A 16,710-nucleotide genomic window follows, 5' to 3' on the forward strand; every position below is an offset into this window, starting at 1 on the left:
TAACTCTACAGTACTGAATAAGGAAATACCGTCGAGCCTGCTTTGTCATAATCCATGAACGATACACCGCTATCCCAAACCACGTATCCTGCATGTCTATTTCTTCTATATAACCTTCATTATCTATCAAGTACGAGGCCCAATATTTTCTATTACAGGCTTAAAAGCCCTTTAACGAATCTCATCATCTCTATAAACAAATACAAGCAAATCTCATCTCAATTAATTTAATTTATCGAACTCAACGCTACATTGACTTCTTTTTTTTTTTTAATCTTTCTGGTGTACATCGGTGATATCGGGAAGCCAAGAAAGCCCAACTAATTCACGTCGAATTGGATCAAAGCTCTCTCAATAATGAAAATTTTCTTTTCACATGATTTGAATTTAAAATTTTATTTAAGAGATAGATACTGAACCACTTAAATAAATCTATATGAATGGCATTATTGTTTATTTTCTCATTAATTAATTGCATAATTGCAAGGTGTGGGTCTCATCATAATGAGAGTCTGAGACCCATACTTTGCAATAATGCAATTAATTCATTTAAATAGTCTGCGCCATCCTTCGACTCTTCAACCAGTGCTTCATAAGGTTCCTTTCAGTTCAGTAATACGATTTTCCAGCACCCCTTCTTCTATATAAAGGCATAAGAAAATGAAGATGTTCATAAGCCTCCAGAGAGAAACAATGGCCCTTCCTCTTGCTTCCCGGATCTTCCTCTTCTTCTTCCAGTTTGCCCTGCTGGTAATCTAATCCTTCTGATCTCTTCCTTAATTAATCCCGACTTAGGCAACCATCAACGGTAGTTTCCGGTTCAAAGAAGTAGAAGGACAGGTTATGATTAGAAAACAACTGGAAATAAGGGATATAGTTTCTAGTGTTTGTCTTACAATGTAATGCAATTCGAAAGGGCTTTTAGAAAAACTGATAGTAGTGGCTGCTCGATAAATTTTCGTTAGGCATCGACCCGTGTGTGGAAGGATCTTTACTTGTTCATTCTTTTAGCATCCTGGCATCATAATCTTCCTACTTATGGTTTAACATGAAGGGAAGTTAATGCCGATTCCGACCTCGAGTCTTGCTTCAATTTGATGAATTCTTTAGCTTAAGCTTAAGGATAATTTTCTGATTGCCGTGTTAACAGTACTCTGCTCAAGGGAGAGAGGCTCCTAAAACACAATGGAAAGATGTCACCGATAAGGAAATGTACGACATCACAAAGCATTCAGTCGACGAGCATTTCTGGATCTATGCCAAGCAATATAAGAAGATGAGGGATGATGGTGGTGCTCAGATGATGGCCGATCAAAATCCAGAAGTAGACGACTTTTTCTGGATTTACAGTAAGAAAGCCAAGGAAACGATTGGAAACCAAGATGATGGTTGTGATCAAGGTGCTGGTGATATGCATCAAAAGCAAGAAATAGATGACATTTTCTGGATTTACCGTAAGAAAGCCGAGGAAGGTTCGGGACGCAGAGTTGATGGTGATGTTATGCATCGAGACCATTTCTGGATTTACACGAAGAAAGCTAAAGATGTGAATCTCGACATGGGCAATGGCGACGCTCAGTGGATGGATGAAAAGCAGTCCGGAGACAATTTATGGGGCTATGCAAAGAATCCAAAGGGCATAAGCCCGGATGATCATGGTCATGACCACCATCAGCATCGACACATGAAACCATCTTTCCATGTCTTCTTCACCTTGGAGGACCTTAAGATCGGGAAGACAATGCCCCTCTACTTCCCAAGAAAACCAGACCCCTTGAAGACCCATCAGCTGCTCTCAAGAGAAGAATCCGAGTCTATCCCTTTCTCGTCCTCTGAACTCCCCCACCTCTTGGACTACTTCTCCTTCTCCGAGTGCTCTCCTCAGGCCAAAGCCATGGAATACACTATCGAGCAGTGCGAGCTCCAGCCGATCAAGGGAGAGGTCAAGTACTGTGCCACTTCACTGGAGGCGATGTTCGACTATGCCCAGCAAATACTTGGGCCCAGGACAAAGTCCCGTGTCCTGACCACCACATACCTCTCCATGAAGAAAACTGCCGCCCCTCTCCAGAATTACACTATCCTGAAGGCTCCAAAGCAGGTCAGTTGGATACTAATCAATCTGGTATACCTGTTCACTGGAGATGGCCGGTACACAATCCTAATGCAAATCAGCCTGAGAGTTATATATCATGTTACTAGTTTCAGTATTGTGTTCGATTTAGATGTTACTAATCTTATGCGCTTCATTGATTTTTGACACAGGTTGCGGCTCCCAGGATGGTCGGGTGCCACCCCATGCCTTACCCTTACGTGGTGTTCTACTGCCACAGCACGCTTCAGAGTGAGAACAAGCTGTTCCAGGTCTCCCTGGGGGGTCCAGACGGGCAGAGAGTGGAGGCTGTTGCAGTATGTCACATGGACACATCCCAGTGGGACCCCAACCAGGTGTCCTTCCGTGCGCTCAACATCGAGCCCGGTTCCTCCCCCGTCTGCCACTTCTTTCCTGTTGATAGTCTCATTTGGGTACCTTTGCCCCAGGTCTAGTAATGAAGTAAAAGCTTTGCTAGCTTAAAAGCAACTATGGAGGGAAAAAATCTGAAGCAATATATTGTAAACCCGTATGTGATTGACATATGCCTGCGACGATACTATTACTCGTTTACCAAATAATCTAGTTCCCAATGGTATGAGAGTTTGCATATGTACATACAGTATCAAGCTAGTTTCCCGATCCACAAGAACTGGTAAATCACTGTGTCGATACAGATATATCTCTGGAACATCGGATTACAATTTAGTAGCGAACAGATACAAAGAGATGAAGCTATCACTGATCTTGTTCTGTCATTTTGGAAAAGATAGAACTTGATTGACAGACAGAGGGGATAGACGCTATCACATTCACCTTAACCCATTCGTCTAGCCGCATTTGTTTGAAACTGTCATTCAGCTAACCTTATCTATGTTGTCCGACTTTGGCACTGCACTGTCTGGCTTCCACACGTTCATGTATAGAAACAACTTTAAGTATTGATCGCGGTTGATCCCATGTCCTAGAAGAAACGAGTTGACATTGACAAAGTTCAACAAGAAATCATTCCTTTTACATGTTAAATTCCAGCCTACAAGAGGCTCCACCATTTATGATGTCCGGTCGGGCCGATCGGCATCATAAAACTGCAAGAAATTATTCCTTTTACATGATCATGGATACTGCAGAAACTCCTAACTCTGGATTCGTGGGAAAAAGAAGTTTTCAGTCTCAAGTTTAAGTATTTTGTTATGATTAGATGTTTCTATATCAGAATGGTGGCTGAATCATGGCTGGCTGGCCTTGATTTGGGGCCATTTTGTGGCCGAGCCTTTGCTAGTCCGGCTATTAGAGATCAGATTATAGCTAGACCATGTTAAGGAAGAACCCATCGGCGTCAACACGTATTGGACAATCCGCTTGCAAGTTGCAGGGCAATTTAGATATGGCCAAAACATCACCTTGTCCCATGTTCCTACGACTCTACCAGTGCCAGCCCATACAACATTGCAAGATTGAGGCCCTAAAAAGAGCCACGCCAAGGCCGAGTTCAGCCTTGTCCAGGGCAAACAGTTCGTGGCTGCTCTGGTCCTTAGGCCGAAAAGAAGGTGGTCTGGCTGGCCAGCATGCACCCTCTGGTCCTTTTCTCAGCAGGTGCGGTACGTAAACCTATATATACGAACGTAACATATAAGACTACAATATACGAATATATTGCATGAAAATACTATATACGGGGGACAGTTGGCCCCCCGACAATCAAGTGGCTCCGTCCTTGTTCGCGAGGTCGAATTTCATATTAGAGCGCCCATAGCGAATCTCCTACAAACAAATTCAACTAAAACTCATTACAATATTAATACAGTGGTAAGATCTTCAGTGTCCAATAATGGCATCAATTAAATTATGTGCGACATCGTTTGACTTCTAAACAGTGCTTCATTTGGTTCCTTGCACATCAGTTATATAAAAAGCATAAGAAGACAGGTTCTTATTCTCAAGCCTTCAGGGAGAAACAATGACCCTTCCTCTAGTCGCCTCCTGGCCTGCTCGGCAACTAGAGGCTAGGCTGGTGCTTGTGGTGTCACTTCTGTGCTTGTGGACAGTGAGATGTTTAGCTTTGTAAGTATCAATGCACGTGTTCTAAAGAGATGCGTCTAACGACAGACTTTCGACGATAGTTTTCAGGAAGAAAGCAAGGATTAATATAATTTCCAAGCAAAGTTTCTCGATCTTCTGGCATTAGGCGTCAATTGGTGTATGCACAGATCTCCAATTATCGATGATTTATCATCCTGAAATCGAATCTATCCACTTGTAGTTTACCATGACGGGAAGTTATTTACCGCTTTCGATATATGAATGGTCACTTGAATTTGATTGATACAATTACTGTCTTCTTAACAGTACTTTTCTCGAGGCAGGGAGGTTCCTAAGTTAGACTGGAGATATGGTGACAAAAAGGATGAGCATGGCATCACAAAGCATAGAGTTGACGATTATTTGTGGATCTATGCCACGCATGGCAATGATGTTGCTCGGGTGAAGAATCAGAAGCCGGATCTGGACGACAATTGCTGGATCTATGAGAAGAAAGCGTAGGAAATTAGTGTAAACAAATATAATGGCCGCGGTCATGCCCATGACTGGCATCACCATATAAAACCGTCACACCATAGCTTCTTCACCCTAGAGGACCTTAAGATCGGGAAGACGATGCCCCTCTACTTTCCACGAAGGCTGGACCCCCCGAAGACCCCTCGGCTGCTCCCCAGGGAAGAAGCTGAGTCTATCCCTTTTTCATCCTCTCAACTATCCCACCTCCTGGACTACTTCTCTTTCCTCGAGCGCTCTCCTCAAGCTAAAGCCATGGCGTACACTCTCAAGACTTGCGAGCTCCAACCGATCAAGGGAGAGGTCAAGTACTGCACCACTTCACTGGAGGCGATCCTCAACGGTGTACAACGGATACTAGGGCCGGGCACAAAGTCCCAAACCCTGACCACAACTTACCTATCCATGCATAACGCCAGTGACCCTCTCCAAAACTACACCATTCAGGAGGCTCCGAAGTGGGTTAATATAGTATAGTTAACGGACTGAAACATCTTGCATTGCTAGCTACCATTATAAAGTTCAATGTACTTCTCTCAAGTGCTTCCTACATTTCAAATGCAGGTAGCGGCTACAAGGATGGTAGTGTACCACCTGATGCCCTATCCGTATGCAGTGTTCTACTGCCACAGCCAGCCGTTGAGCGAAAACAAGTTAATTCCAGATTACCCTTAGGGGTCCAAACGGGGAGAGAGTAGAGGCAGTTGCAGTCTGCCCCATGGATACATAGCAGTGGAACCACGACCACGCATCGTTCCGGGTGCTCAACATCGAACCCGGGTCCTCTCCTGTTTGCCAATTCTTTCCGGTTGATGGCATAACTTGGGTGCCCGTGCAGCCGTCCGGTGCATAATGACCAAACTCAATAACTCGCGCTGGTTGACATTTCGTTCTGGTGCTCAACATCAAATTGGGTCTCTGTCCCTTTTGGTTGACAGTTTCATTTGCATGCCTGTACAGTCATCCCGTGTATGATGAATAAACTCGAAAACTTGAGTTGGTTAATATGCCACTTCTTTCAATTTGATAGTCTCATTTGATGCCCAGCAGTCATCGCTCGTATAATTAATGACCCGGAAATCTCGGGCTGATTGATAACCACATACATTTACATGATGGATGAGAATCTGGGAGAAGACCATTGTTAGAGCCAAGAGGACGCAGCTGATTCATCAAACCTAATAGCTGCAAAACAAAATATGACTTGGGCCGCTGACAAGAAGGGAAAGTCTGTTGCAAAAGTGCCAAACTAATCTCGTTCTAGCAATACATTTAGAGGCATAGCTTTATCAGTTGGCTTGGCATGCCAATATACCAAGAAATAAGAAACTGCATAACAATGACGAACACACTATTGATGTGATTTGGGGCTCCATTCTTAACAATGAAGCACACTCTATTGGTCCATTAACTTGTTCAAGCTTAAAACAGCCTGCTGTTTACTTTGCACTTTGTGATACACCGCCAACCTCAAAAAACCACCACCAATAATATTTGAAGAGAGAAAAATGCAACATCCAATAACGGTTTCCGAAAATATAATCCACAAAAATAAGCAGATACATACAGGAGCAACAGCCAAACACACACAAGGTATCATGCTTGAGATGTGTCTGATAGCAAGTCTTCCGACACTAGACGGGTTGTGCTAACATCAACAAAAAAAAATCTCAATCTCAATCGATTAAAAACATCACATGTTTTGAGAAGGAAGATGGATCAGCACCACTGGCATGATTCCTCACCAAAGAGGAATGTAATAGTTAGCACGGTATAATCAGCGTCGATCATTTGGGGAAATAATCATCAGTTCCATCCCTTTCCCCTTAACTAATCACCAACGTATGCATCATTCAGAGAAAAATCACAACTCGATGCATGCTAATTGAAGTCACACTTCTATCAAGATCCACATTATCATATATAGCAAGGTAAGGAACTACGGAAACAAGAGAAGCAAACGGTTTTTGGGAAGTAGAGATGGATCAGACTACTGGCTTGGTTCCTCAACGAGGAACATATGATATAGCACAGTATAATCAGCGTCGATCATCTGGGGAAATAATCATCACTTTCATCCCCTTCCCTCTTTACTAGTCAAAACCAATTGTGATCATATGCATCACCATAGAAAAAACAGAACTTGATGCACACTGAATGCAAGTCTCAACTCTACCACAAAAATATTTCATAGAGCAAAAAGAGGAACACAGGAAGCACGACAAGCCCATCCTCGAAAACAAGGAATGTAAGAACTAGCACAGTATAGTCAGCGCTATCGCCTGGGGAAAAAATCATCTCTTCCATCGCCTTCCCTATTACTCATCATCATAGAAAAACACAACTTGCTGCACATCGAATACAAGTCTCAACTCTATCAAGATTAACAATATCTTATACAGCAAAGAATGAGAAGCACAGGTTTTGGGAAGGAGAGAAGGATCAGAACTTCTGGCTTGATTCCTCGATAACAAGGAATGTAAGAAATAGCACAGTATAATCAGCGTCGATCATTTGGGGAAATAATCATCACTTCCAATCTCCTTCCCTCTCAATAAACCATAATTGACACAAACAACAGATTCATTGCCTCCCCGATGCCCTGCAATCCCCCAAACATACATTTCCAATCCAAGCAATGCACAGGTTAAAGACGGACAATCGAGATTGACAGTATCATCTCAGAAAGAAAAACCCTTCAACCATTGAAATTTAATGTTTGGAGAAGAAGAGGAAGATGGATCAGAACCACTGGCTTGGTTCCTCCGAAGAGGAACATTACAAGACGCACAGTATAATCAACGTCGATCATTTGGGGAAAGGGTCATCACCTCCACCGCCCTCCTCTCCTCGAAATCAATTTAACAAATCTCATCAAAAAGCACAATACAATCAACACAACAAGTTGCAGATGAAAGCTGAGACAGAGGAAAATTTTAGCCTCCGAGTGCCTTCAAATCCCGCAACGATTAGCGAAGCACATAAGGCCAAATCGAAAGCACGGAGGCTGAAACAGATATGGCGTCTGCTCATACACAACGCTCAGTGAGGGAAGAACGAAGGTAATCAGTTCTTTGACGCTGTTTTTCCAAATTCTGATTCAATCAAAGAAGCTATTCGCATCAATATGCGAGCTTAGTTAAGGAATGGACGTCAAGAAAACACAAAAGCGAAGGTAAGAGACGCAACGGAAGCTCAAAGCTGCGAGCTTGCCATGGATGTAGAAGAGGGGCGGTGCTAGGGTTTTGCTGAAAGAGCGGTCTTTATAGGGCCAGAAACCCTAATTTTGGCGGCATTTTCAGCGGCGGGAGGAAGCAGGTCGCGTCTAAATTACGAAATTACCAAAACAGCGAGGGATTGATTGGGCCCATCTCTATGAGGCTCATGGGCCTAATCAATTGCTGTGGTGGCCCAATCAAAATTTTCGCTGTCGAAGGGTCAGGTGGTCCAAGAAAGGCCCATTATAATGGGAAAGGAAAATCATATAGATTGATAAATAAAAATTAGAATGTCCTTCTCGAACTAGACTAATTTTGTTGATAAATAATTGTAATTGGAAATAATATTTTATCTTTAGATATAAAATGTTTGAAAATACAATTATGTTTATCAATTAAGTTAGTTAATATTTTTCGTAATTGCAATATCTTATTGAATTATGTAGGTGTTATGACATTATTTATTTCCTAATTTAGTCGTTTTACTCAGCCTACTATGTTTATAAAGCGAGGGCATGTAAGTCTCATTGGTAAGAATTGAATCCAATTGTTGGTTCCGATCTAGCATTCTATGCCACTTTACTAAATCCCTTTCCTCGAATAATATATCTTTTACTCTTATGGCTTTAGACCATAATTTATTCTCAATGTCTCTAACTCATCTCCTCCTCTTATTTCAATATACAGTTATAAGAATATCAACTACATAAAATTATAAATTATCACTTAAAAATTGAAAATTCTTTTAAGGAACATAACCTGTGAATTGGGGACTGACTGCAATTGTGCATAGACTGGAATAATTTATGCACTACCAGAAGTAAGAAAATTGTAACATTGGTGTAACACAGTTTTAACGGTTTGTTACTATCTATATATTTATATTTGTATATTTATATCCATATTTATATCTATATTCTATATCTATAATAAAACCGGGGATGTGAATGCGGATCAAGACGTTGAGGTGCGTATATCTTCCCCTTACTTAAATGGATTTATAAAAGGTCAAATTTTATTTCATCTCAGAGAGTTACTGCATTCTTTTCATGATTGATTTTTAATTTTCATAATGATTTAGAAAACCTAACTTAGATTTATGTGAAGAACAGCTCAAGATTTTCTTAACTTTAAATGTTAAAACAAATCGTAAGAAAAATTGTGCTATTAACTGTATTAAAAAGAAAATAAATAACTTGAACTAGATTTTTTCATTTTTTTGCTTTTAAATATTTTGAATATAAAAAAAATGAGCGAGTTCGTACATTCTGCAAGCAATTCAAATATATTTTCTATTATTACGAATAGGTACAAGGGAAGCATCCGGGAAGCCTTGAGAGTGCTACTGATTATATACTCTCACAAGTGCTTTTTATTGTTTCTTAATTTAATAATTTAATTGATTTTGTTTTATATCTCAACTGATTTTATTTTTTTCTTATTTAATTTAATTGATTTCGTTTTATATAACAATATTTTTGAATTAATAAAAGGAAAGTCAGACAAAATTTTGCATTTAACTATTTTGCATTATTAGAAAATTAAAATTTTAGAAAAAGTGCTTTTCATTTTTTATTATTTTAAAAATTCAATTGATTTCATTTATATTTTAATATTTTTATTGATAAAAGGAAAAAGATACAAAAAATTTTCAAGAATTATTCTGTATTATTTTTGACGATTTAAATTTTAAAAAATTAATTTTCATAAAATGAAAAGGAATCCACCTAATTCTTTTATTAAATAATTTACAATTAAGAAAAATATAAAATTTCTATTTTTTTAATAATTTATTTTTAAACTTTTATTTGCTTATATATCATTTTAAAATTAAAAAGTACATAATTTTTGCATTATATTATTCAATTTTGTAATTTGTTAAAAAGAGAAATTTCTTTTAATTTTTTATTAGTAGTTCAAATTAAAAATGTATTAGTTCATACATAACAGAAATAGAAAGAAATCCTCCCATTTATTCTTTTACAAGACAATTTTAAATCAATAAAATTATCCCATCTTGATCAGCACGGTCACAACTCATACATGTATATCATTTCCCATTTCAAAAATTTATCTATTGTTTCAAATATTATTTCCATCCTTACTTTGGTTGTTCCTATCTCTTTTTTATTATTATTATATATACAGAAAAAAAGATGAGTCTGAGGATACATTTTTTATATTAACAATTCATATATTTTTAAATTTTTCAAATTTACAGAAGACTTTCATTTCGTAAATTATGAAAATAAAAATTACATATAGTTGCATGCCTATGGCATGGGATGCGCACTAGTAGAAGATATGAGGGTCAAGGTTTTGTCGCAGAGTGGAACTATTCTCATACTCTTGCAAGTTTTTTATTTTTTATTTTTATTTTTGGTTCTTTTCTCTAGTTATTTTATATATTTAGCAGTTAATAAAAAGGACAAAGAGAACATATTATTGTAATTATTTGTTTTGTTTGAAGGTAATTATGCACTAAACACATAAATGAAAGAAAAAGAAAGCATTTCCTTGCATTTTTCTTTCTTATATTAATTAAATTCCTCCTATGATTACATCAGCAGAACACTAGGCCCTCGTTTCTTCTTTCTTATCTTAATTAAATTTCTTCCTGTTTCCGAATTTCGATGAAGAAAGAAAGGCAATTTTCAATTTTTGATTTCTTGAAATATTAGAAAATTTATTTTCCTTTCACATAAAATCCTTGCGGGTTATTTTGGCATTACCCTAAATTAAAGACTTCGTGCGGAGAAAGGATGTATAAAATATATATGAATAGCTCGTGAGTTTAAAGGAATGAATGCAATTAGAATTCCATTCATTAAGAAGGGAATACATCACGAGTACATATAAATAGAAATGAAATTCAAACCGAACAGTCTTCGAGGATGGCCTACACCGAATGGAATGACTATGCCGATGTAGTTTAGGCCCGAGGATCTCCAACTTGGGGGCGCTCGAACTGTCGAGGAAGGAATGATTGATACCGAGTTGAGACGTCGAGACAAATGGCCTTTGGATAGGACTCTAACCTCTTGGATGATTCGAATTCGAATGAACCGATGTCGTTGAAGGCGAGCTTGGTCGTAACCGGTGTATGATAGCCTGAGGCGTTGAAGATGGACTTGCCGCCACGGGGTCGATTGCTCGAGTCATGGAGGACAAAGATCCTGCCGCTACGAACAAGCATTGGCTCGAACCGTTGAGGCCTAGACCTTAACCGCCGCGAACTGGGGGTTGTCTACATTACATCTGCTCATAAGAGAGAGGGTCCGAATTGGAATTCTAATATATGAATAGCTCATGAGTTTAAAGGAATAAATGAAATTAGAATTCCATTCATTAAGAAAGGAATACATCACGAGTACATATAAATGGAAATGAAATTCAAACCGAAGAGTCTTCGAGGGTGGCCTACAACGAATATAATGACTATGTCAGTGTAGTTTAGGCCCAAGGATCTCCGACTTGGGAGCGCTCGAACCGTCAAGGAAGGAATGAATTGGTACCGCATTGAGACATCGAGACGAATGGCCATGGGATTGAACTCTAACCTCTTGGATGATTCGAACTCGGATGGACCATGATGTTGAAGACGAGCTTGGTTGCCACCGACGTATGATAGCCCGAGTTGTTGAAGACGAACGTGCAGCCACAGGGTCAATTGCTCGAGTTATTGAGGACGAAGATCCTACAGCCACAAACAAGCGTTGGCTCGAACCATTGAGGCTGAGGCCCTAGCCACCGCGAATCGGAGGTTGTCTACATTATATCTACTCCCAAGATAGAAGGCTGCGAGGGACCGAAAGATAAAAGCTAAAGAGCCTTTAGTGTGTTGAATGATGTGTATCTCGAATCTGTGTAAGTTTTTTCTATTTATAGGCAAAGTTTGGATGTAATGTGTAAGCAAAGAGAAGACAAGAATGCTTGTGTGAAGGGTCAATGCCTTACCCAATAGGGTTGGCTTCATCATATATTTATAATCTCAGAATTACAAGGTAAATTCTTATACATGGTATGTGTATCTCCTAACAAGGGTAAGAATACCCAAAATATATTCTAATACACCCCCTCAATCTGTTGGGGGCGAAGACACGGACAGATTGCGACGGTGCGTTTTGAATGCCGAAACCGAGAGATTCTTGATGAGTATGTCTGCCAACTGAGATGATGTAGGAACATAACGAACAAGGAGATCCCCTCGTTGAATTTGTTCCCGAACAAAATGGTAATCCACTGCATTGTGCTTTGACCGTTGGTGCTGAATCGGATTGGCGACTAGATATGTGGCACTGATATTATCACAGCAAGCTATTATTGGACTTGGAGCATGCAGGCCAATGTCAAGCAGTAATTGCCGGATCCATAAGGTCTCTGCAATCGCATAGGCTAGAGCCTGATACTCAGCTTCTGTCGAGCTTTTAGAGACAGTTGGTTGCTTTTTAGATAGCCCGGAGATCAGGTTTGGTCCGACAAACACAGCATAACCAGTTGTTTATCGCAGAGTATTTGGGCACCCAGCCCAATCAGCATCGGTGTAGGCTGTTATTTGAAGATCAGGGGACTGATGGAGAAGGAGCCCATTGCTAGTTTCACCAGGCGCAACGGAAGCGTAAAAGGAACAGAAATTTAAAATTTCCTACCCGTGAAACTAATTCCAAGACCTACTAGAAGAATAAGAGTAAATAAAAGCGTACCTGGAATATTTAAAGTTGTCGACCGAGCGTCCCACGCGTGACGCCTCTACTGGTATCCACACCGACTTTGTCGACGAGTTTTCGAGATCGGCGATGCTAGCGACCAATACTCGAAAGAAACACCGATGCGACACTCGAAATTTATTAAACTAGTAGGATTAATTAAAGTTGAACAATTCAACTTTGACTTTTCCTACAATTATATGCTCATATGTATACACATATCATATATGTATATGAATATGCCTGCACGTATATATATATCTTAATACACTTATTGCCCCCATTCTTTTATAAGGAATAGCGGAGCCGAAACTTCAAAGTTTCACCGATGTGGGACAAACTTTGTATATAAGAGCATATATGTACAGCACACACATATATATCCCTGCCGATCTATATATATCTCTATATATATATTACATACATACACATTGCATCGTGTGTCAATTTGGTCCATTTAATTTAATAAATCGAGTCTAATTAATCGACAAATTTAATCTCATTAAATATCCGATTAATCGGTCGCACCATAAATCATCTAATCTCTATTAGACGATTTTATTGTTTCAAAATATCCCGTCGATTTAGTCGTAGTGTGTGACCCTGTAGGTTCCCAATTACGTTGATAGTAATATCGAAATCTCTATTTCAATATCACAAATAGTGAGCGGCATCTAGCAATGCATCGCTGTTACTCAAGTAATCGGAAAGTCAATTTCTCGACGAACCTTGTGACTTACGTTACCGTGTAATATAATCCATTTGTCCTCTATATCTCTATTGAGCCCAAGGCATGGTCGATGACATTCTTGTATGGCTCAATATCTCTCTTTCTTGGTTTACCGAGTAAGTCTATCAGAACAAATGAGCTCGATATCATTATATCGACTCATTTGGGTATGCATACACTTTTAGACTTAACCACCAAGTGGCCGTGAGATATCACTCCCGTTTCGTAGGAGGGACAAATCCTATCTTGGTCACTCACATTCTTTTCCATGCTTTGTGGCATACCCAATAACTATCTTTATAACCAGCCTGTTACGGTGGCGTTTGACAGTATCAAAATATACGACATTACACGTAGGAATCCATGGCGACCTCAAGTCAAAGGACCATTACACTATAGTCATTTTGAGATATGCTAATGACAGTCACGTAACAACCCATATAGCAATCTCATGGCGGGTCAGTCCAATACACATTACTCTTAATGTATACATGTGGTGTGATTTGATATCTCCATATCCATGACCTATGAGATTTGGTCATCAATCAACACTCACACTAGTCTAACCGTATTATCGTTGTCCTAATTAACGATAATACTTTGACTATGGACATTTAGGAATAATGTTCATTAATTATAGGATCTCACAATCAAGTCACACTTGATGTCTATTGAACCTACTATTCCAAGGACATTATTGTGTAAAATCATATTTAGCGCAATCTACATAATAACAGATATGCCTCGTAATATAATGAAATAGATATCATATTACAGAACTGATTATAGATTGCCTCTAGGGCATACACCAATTCCCAACAATCTCCCACTTGCACTAGAGCCAATCTGGCATCTGTCTAATGCCAATAGATCTAGTGTGAGCCTCGTGCTTGCGCTGCACAAGAGGCTTCGTAAGTGGATCTGCGAGATTCTCATCTGTTGGTATTCTGCATATCTTCACATCTCCTCTGTCGATGATCTCGCGAATGAGATGGAAGCGCCTGAGTATATGTTTGGATCGCTGGTGAGACCTGGGTTCCTTAGCCTGCGCAATGGCTCCATTGTTGTCACAATAGAGATCCACTGGGTCTGCGATGCTAGGAACCACAACAAGTTCTGTCACGAACTTCTTGATCCAAACGGCCTCTTTTGCAGCGTTAGAGGCAGCAATATACTCAGCCTCTGTGGTAGAGTCGGCTACTGTCTCCTGTTTGGAACTTTTCCAACTCACAGCACCTCCATTCAGGTAGAACACATACCCTGACTGCGATCTACTGTCGTCCTTATCGGTCTGGAAGCTAGCATCGGTGTAACCTCTTACAACGAGCTCTTCTTCGCCTCCATATACCAAAAACATCTCCTTAGTCCTTCGTAAGTACTTAAGAATGTTCTTTACTGCGATCCAGTGTCTCTCACCTGGATCTGATTGGTATCGACTCGTCATACTCAAAGCATACGAGACATCAGATCGAGTGCATAACATAGCATACATGATGGATCCAATAGCCGACGCATATGGAATCCTATTCATGCGGTCCCTCTCCTCTCGAGTAGAAGGACTCTGAGCCTTCGAAAGGCTTATGCCATGTAACATAGGCAGTGACCCTTTCTTAGAATCCTGCATGCTAAAGCGCCGAAGCACTTTATGTATGTATGCATTCTGACTTAAGCCAAGCAGTCTCCTGGATCTATCTCTATAGATCCTGATACCTAGCACGTACGTAGCTTCGCCTAAGTCCTTCATAGAGAAACACCTTCCCAACCAAGTCTTTACAGACTGTAAGGAAGGAATGTCATTCCCGATTAGAAGTATGTCGTCTACATACAACACCAGGAAGATCACTACGCTCCCACTAACCTTCTTGTAAACACAGGGTTCATCTTCATTCTTAATGAAACCAAACTCTTTGATTGCATCATCAAAACGAAGATTCCAACTCCTAGAAGCTTGCTTCAGCCCATAAATAGACCGTTGTAGCTTACAAACCTTTCCGGCACTATGTGGATCGACAAAACCCTCAGGTTGTGTCATATACACATCCTCGAGGAGCTTCCCGTTCAGGAAAGCAGTTTTGACATCCATTTGCCAGATCTCATAATCATAATAAGCTGCAATTGCAAGCAAGATCCTTATGGATTTAAGCATAGCCACCGGGGAAAAAGTTTCGTCATAGTCAATACCATGAACTTGTTTGAAACCTTTTGCCACAAGTCGGCCCTTAAAAGTAATCACATTACCGTCCATATCAGTCTTCTTCTTGAAGACCCACTTACACCCAATGGGTTTTGCCCCTTCAGGTGGATCAACCAAAGTCCATACTTGGTTAGTGTACATGGACTCCATCTCAGATCTCATGGCCTCCAGCCATTTCTCAGAGTCAGGGCCTATTACGGCTTCCGCATAGGTTGTAGGCTCATCATTATCTATGAGCAATACGTCATTGTCTTGAGTCACGAGAAATCCATATCTCTCAGGCTCATGACGTATCCTACTAGACCTACGAGGCTCCTGTGTCACCTGTGTAGAAGATTGTGCCACAACAACTTGTGGTACTTGTTCTGCAACATCGCCCGTCGATTGGTCAATGTCATTTTGTGGTAGAACTTCCCCAAGTTCTAATTTCCTCCCACTAGTTCCTTTGAAAAGAAACTCTTTCTCAAGGAATACCGCAGTTCGAGCGACAAACACTTTGCCCTCGATGGGATTATAGAAATAGTATCCTCGAGTTTCCTTAGGATACCCTACAAAGTAACATTTGTCCGATTTAGGGCCAAGCTTATCCGAAGACAATCTCTTCACATAAGCTTCGCAACCCCATATTTTTAGAAAAGACATCTTGGGACGCTTCCCATACCACATCTCATATGGTGTCCTTTCAACTGATTTCGACGGAGCATTGTTTAATATGAGAGCAGCTGTCTGTAGAGCATATCCCCAGAAGGAGTCAGGTAAGTTTGCATGACTCATCAAAGATCGAACCATATCTAATAAAGTTCGATTCCTCCTCTCAGCTACACCATTCCACTGTGGTGTTCCAGGTGGAGTCAGTTGAGATAAAATCCCACACTGTTTAAGATAGTCAGCAAACTCATAACTCAAATATTCACCTCCTCGATCTGATCGAAGAACTTTAATGCTCTTACCCAACTGATTCTCCACTTCATTCTTAAATTCTTTGAACTTTTCAAAGGATTCAGATTTGTGTTTCATCAAATATACATATCCAAATCTACTGAAATCATCAGTAAATGTAATGAAGTAGAGATACCCACCTCTAGCAAGCTTGTTCACTGGTCCACATACATCAGTATGTATGAGAGCCAGATGATCACTAGCTCGCTCACCTTTTCCGGTAAAAGGGGCCTTAGTCATTTTCCCCATTAAGCACGGTTCGCATGTCTCGATCG

The 16,710-nt window shown here is 40.1% G+C and overlaps 1 protein-coding gene, 4 non-coding genes and 1 pseudogene across 5 annotated transcripts; 2 read left to right on the plus strand and 4 right to left on the minus strand.

Annotated features, from left to right (window-relative positions):
* Positions 1-578: 578 nt before the first annotated feature.
* On the plus strand, positions 579-2,721 carry LOC116197858 (BURP domain-containing protein BNM2A-like). The gene is made up of 3 exons (XM_031528112.1): positions 579-750; positions 1,151-2,101; positions 2,266-2,721. The coding sequence occupies exons 1-3, from the start codon at positions 661-663 to the stop codon at positions 2,545-2,547; spliced, it is 1,323 nt and encodes a 440-aa protein (XP_031383972.1). The 5' UTR covers positions 579-660; the 3' UTR covers positions 2,548-2,721.
* A 1,331-nt stretch (positions 2,722-4,052) lies between these two features.
* Positions 4,053-5,530, plus strand: LOC116193580 (annotated as a pseudogene).
* Positions 5,531-6,362: 832 nt separating this feature from the next.
* On the minus strand, positions 6,363-6,464 carry LOC116198314. The gene has a single exon (XR_004155252.1). It is a non-coding gene; the product is annotated as a small nucleolar RNA Z103 (small nucleolar RNA).
* Positions 6,465-6,628: 164 nt separating this feature from the next.
* Positions 6,629-6,726, minus strand: LOC116198310. Its single transcript, XR_004155248.1, has one exon. It is a non-coding gene; the product is annotated as a small nucleolar RNA Z103 (small nucleolar RNA).
* Positions 6,727-7,085: 359 nt separating this feature from the next.
* Positions 7,086-7,187, minus strand: LOC116198312. Its single transcript, XR_004155250.1, has one exon. It is a non-coding gene; the product is annotated as a small nucleolar RNA Z103 (small nucleolar RNA).
* Positions 7,188-7,385: 198 nt separating this feature from the next.
* LOC116198311 lies at positions 7,386-7,485 on the minus strand. The gene has a single exon (XR_004155249.1). It is a non-coding gene; the product is annotated as a small nucleolar RNA Z103 (small nucleolar RNA).
* Between the last annotated feature and the right edge of the window lie 9,225 nt (positions 7,486-16,710).

This window comes from Punica granatum, chromosome 2 (genome assembly GCF_007655135.1).
Source record: "Punica granatum isolate Tunisia-2019 chromosome 2, ASM765513v2, whole genome shotgun sequence".
NCBI lineage: Eukaryota > Viridiplantae > Streptophyta > Magnoliopsida > Myrtales > Lythraceae > Punica > Punica granatum.